This window comes from Bison bison, unplaced genomic scaffold, assembly GCF_000754665.1.
Source record: "Bison bison bison isolate TAMUID 2011002044 unplaced genomic scaffold, Bison_UMD1.0 scf7180017864337, whole genome shotgun sequence".
Taxonomy (NCBI): Eukaryota; Metazoa; Chordata; class Mammalia; order Artiodactyla; family Bovidae; genus Bison; species Bison bison.
The window spans coordinates 1,308,753-1,309,508 of NW_011494909.1; the positions used below are offsets into that span (position 1 = coordinate 1,308,753).

The following is a 756-nucleotide window of genomic DNA, read 5'->3' on the forward strand; positions in this document are numbered from 1 at the left end:
TGCGGCCCTGGCAGCGCGCCCCCGCGGCCGGCGGGAATACGCGGGAGCAGCGCGCACGTGCCGCCGGGAAGGGGCCGCCCGGGCCGCGCCAAGATGGCGGCGGCCGCGGCCGCAGCGGCGACGGTTGGCGGCGGCCCGTGAGGCGGGCGGGGCCGGCGGCTCGGAGGCGGGGTCCCGGGTGAGCTGCTCTGGGAGGCGGGGGGCCGTTTCCATAGCGGCGGCAGGAGGTGTCGCGCCGGGGAACTTCCTGGTTCCCGGGCTCGGCTTTGCCGGGATCCTCTCGGAAGGGAAACAATGGGGCGGAGGGCACTGCGGTAGCCGCCGCCGCTGCGCCGGGACCTGCTCGGCCCCGGGGACCCCCCGCCCGCAGCCTCCGCCGACGGGACCGTTCGGAGGTAAGTTCATTTTCCCCTTTCCCACTGCGAGGGGCTGGCGGCGGCGGGGCTTGGCGGGCTTCCCCCGGACACGGACTCGGAGGTGGCCCTGGGGAGCCGGACGCCGCCATTCGCGGCCGCAGGGGAGGTGGACGAGCGGCGCTCCCGGCCCCCGCCCTCGAGGGGCCGGCTCCGGAAACGCGCGCGGCCGTCCGGCCCCGCCCCTGAAGCCCGGACCGCTGGGTGCTGCGGGTGTGATTGGCAGGTCGGCGGGCGCCGGGCGAGGGGCGCCGGGGTGCGTGCGGGCTGGATCTGGCTGGGACGGCGCGGGAGGGGGACCTGCCGACCGGTGAAGGGGGCTCGTGGAAGGGGCGGGGGTCGG

At 78.4% G+C, this 756-nt stretch overlaps 2 protein-coding genes across 2 annotated transcripts in view; one reads left to right on the forward strand and one right to left on the reverse strand.

Moving 5' to 3' along the window:
• The window catches only part of ECHDC3 (enoyl CoA hydratase domain containing 3), a 125,866-nt gene that overhangs the window by 122,608 nt on the left and 2,502 nt on the right, over positions 1-756 (reverse strand). The window contains exon 2 of the mRNA XM_010854109.1: positions 58-713. Within this exon, the coding sequence (XP_010852411.1) occupies positions 58-713 (656 nt within the window). The remainder of the gene's footprint in view (positions 1-57; positions 714-756) is intronic.
• Positions 158-756, forward strand: part of USP6NL (USP6 N-terminal like) — a 136,462-nt gene continuing 135,863 nt past the window's right edge. The window contains exon 1 of the mRNA XM_010854110.1: positions 158-395. The gene's annotated coding sequence lies outside the window, so the exon portion shown is untranslated. The remainder of the gene's footprint in view (positions 396-756) is intronic.